The following is a 3019-nucleotide window of genomic DNA, read 5'->3' as shown; positions in this document are numbered from 1 at the left end:
CATAAACCAAGAAAGGTGTTAGTGATGGAAAATAGTAAACAATTCTACCAAAGAATAATTCAATTCAAAATGCCGAATAATATAGATGAGGTTTTGCAAACATTAAAGTCATAGGCTTTATATCTCCAGCAAATTTAAAAAATGTCGCTAAATTTAATGTGTCCACGTCGTTATTTTGTTACGAACAACCATATTCACAACGGGATCTTCTAATTGGATGCAAAAAAATCTTTAACTAATGCCTCTCATTCGAAAACGTCTGTGTGAAATAATCGACAGAGAAAGAAAAAAGAAACAGCTCAGAGAGAGGGAGTGGGCGAGCCAGAACAGAAGGAAGGAACAATAGAGAATCAAAGCATAATGATATTCCTAAATGAAGAGGGAAATGTTGCCGCGCTCATTTTATTAATCAGACTGTCAATTTCACCCCAGAGGCCAACCCCAGGAGCCATCTAAAACAGACTCAGATCAGAAGCTGCTCTCCTCACTTCTCCTCTCTCTCTCCACCTGGATATACGCGTCTGGCCGATCAAGGGCCGACTCTATCAACCGATGACAGTCTCTCTCCTATTTATTTGCTTATAAACCTGTTACAATAAATGATCATTCGAACCGCGTCACGCGCACCTTTAACGACGAAGGCGCAAACCACTTTTTGATGAATGACTTTCTGGACTGGAGAGGATGCGCGGGTCATTTTGAGCAGTCATTCGTTGCCCGCACTGGCATTCCTCTGTTTTTTGCTTCCAGCTCATAAAGGTGTTATATTATTTAGAGGCGGCAGCTGAGGTGAATGCGGATTAGATCCGCCACCAGTCATCGGAGCACCAGCCCTGGGACTTTGGATTTTTTCTGCACGACTTCATGATGGAGAGGATACGAAAAGAAATGATTCTGATGGAAAGGGGACTACACAGTCCAGTGGCAGGAAAGAGGCTCTCCAACCTCTCTGACTCGGCCGGGAACGCGGTGCTTGAGGCCCTGGAAAATTCCCAGCACGCAGGTCGCCTCAGTCCGAGAATAACTTCAGCCTCGATGCATGGCAGTCTCGGGGATATTCCCACCAAAGGCAAGTTCGAAATCGACAGCTTATTCGGAAACCACCACACCGACAATACCTCCTCCACAGAGGTTTCCTCTTCCGAAAGCAGGAAGAAAATAAACCTGTACCCTGAAGTTTCTCCTGACTCCGACATGAACAGCGATGTGGAAGTGGGTTGCCCGTCTCATCGCTCACCGAGCAGTCTCAGCCAACAGAAGGAAAACAATAGCAAAGGTAAACAATTTACATGGAAACTTCGATCGAGTCGTTTATAAATATGCACAAAAGCTAATTTGAGTGGGCATCACAAAGTTTTAAATCTAGCCCTAAATGAATTTCTTTTATTTTATTTATATTTTTATATGTTATGTTATATTAAGGTAGCATTTTTTTTTTCTCAAGTGTTTCTGAGTGCTGGCACGTCTTTCACCATTGCCTTTAACGAATTAAATTATCTTTGGTTGCATTATGTGTGCTGCATAAATTTGTCAGTGTTAAAATTTGTATGTATATGAATCGGTTGATATGTTTGTCTTTAATTGTTGATACACTGTGGCTTTCATTTTTTTTATTTTTGGTTTAAAAACATGTCGCACTGGATCTACATTTTCTGACAAATTAATTTAAATGTAAACCTAACAAGTTTCAGTCGAATTGTATTTATGCATTTATTATTTTACGTGCTTGTATATTTTATTTATTGTGCAAATTAACGTGATAAAAGACAAATATCCATGTTTAAAATATTTACACATTTGTCTTTTATTTCTTTCATTATCCGATTTAGGTTTTTCGGACAGTAATTCAGGAACCTTCAATACAAGTTCATCGTCTCTATCGAATATGAACGGTTCCATCAGTAACTCCAGCAGCTCGAGCGCGGACCAGGTGAGGAGGTACCGGACTGCGTTTACCCGAGAACAAATCGGAAGATTGGAGAAAGAATTTTACAGGGAAAACTATGTTTCAAGACCCAGGAGGTGTGAACTGGCCGCTGCATTAAACTTACCCGAAACAACAATAAAGGTATTGGTCTGATTTGGTTTACCTTTTTCCAGAGAAGGCAGAATAGCCTTATATATATTATAATTTATTATGTTCATAAAATGTTTAGCTAACATTCCCCTTTTACAGCCACCAGCACAGTATAGACGACACAAACAAAAACACGAGATTTTATATGCCCATTGTCATTCTAAAAAAAAAATAATGCATCTCTTTAATACTGTTTACAGAGAGCATGTAGTCTGTACACACGAATGTGGGTTGTATTAAATATAGGCTACATAATGTGTAAAATAAACATATCTATTATTTTATTTTATCTGATGCAAAAACCTGCCTATTTCCATCTGTGCTCACCTCACATATTAACCATAAAAACATTTCCAAGGGGGTCCATTTAGAAAATGATTGGTCGATTCGAAAATGACACAAATACTCCTCTGATCATAAAGTTTTTCCTAATCGCTTTGCAAAAACTATTTTAAATGCACAGGTCTTGAGGTTGTTTGGCCAGTTAAACTGTAGTGTTTAATTGTTTTGTTCTCGCCAGTTCACCTCATCCCTAAATGTTACCTGTGTATTTCTGCGTGTAGGTGTGGTTTCAGAATCGACGAATGAAGGACAAGCGGCAGCGGCTTGCCATGTCCTGGCCACATCCCGCCGATCCCAGCTTCTACACCTATATGATGACGCACGCGGCCGCCACCGGAAGTCTGCCTTACCCTTTTCATTCCCACATGCCACTACACTATTACCCCCATGTCGGTGTCACGGCAGCAGCTGCTGCGGCAGCCGCCTCAGGAGCCGCTTCTTCACCTTTTGCTACCTCTATACGTCCCCTTGATACTTTCCGTGCGCTTTCTCATCCATATTCGCGCCCAGAGCTGTTGTGTAGCTTCCGGCATCCAGGACTATATCAGTCACCGGCGGGTCTGAACAGCTCCGCGGCTGCGTCAGCGGCAGCAGCTGCGG

At 41.4% G+C, this 3019-nt stretch overlaps 1 protein-coding gene across 1 annotated transcript in view; it reads left to right on the top strand.

The window, feature by feature from the left end:
* Positions 1-256: 256 nt before the first annotated feature.
* The window catches only part of LOC109094873 (homeobox even-skipped homolog protein 2-like), a 4727-nt gene continuing 1964 nt past the window's right edge, over positions 257-3019 (top strand). Inside the window, exons 1-3 of the mRNA XM_042763185.1 lie at positions 257-1276; positions 1830-2068; positions 2641-3019. The exon at positions 2641-3019 is cut by the window's right edge and continues 1964 nt beyond it. Of these exons, the coding sequence (XP_042619119.1) occupies positions 865-1276; positions 1830-2068; positions 2641-3019 (1030 nt within the window). The 5' untranslated portion in view covers positions 257-864. The remainder of the gene's footprint in view (positions 1277-1829; positions 2069-2640) is intronic.

Source organism: Cyprinus carpio, chromosome A9 (assembly GCF_018340385.1).
Source record: "Cyprinus carpio isolate SPL01 chromosome A9, ASM1834038v1, whole genome shotgun sequence".
NCBI lineage: Eukaryota > Metazoa > Chordata > Actinopteri > Cypriniformes > Cyprinidae > Cyprinus > Cyprinus carpio.
This window is presented reverse-complemented; position numbering and strand designations above follow the sequence as displayed.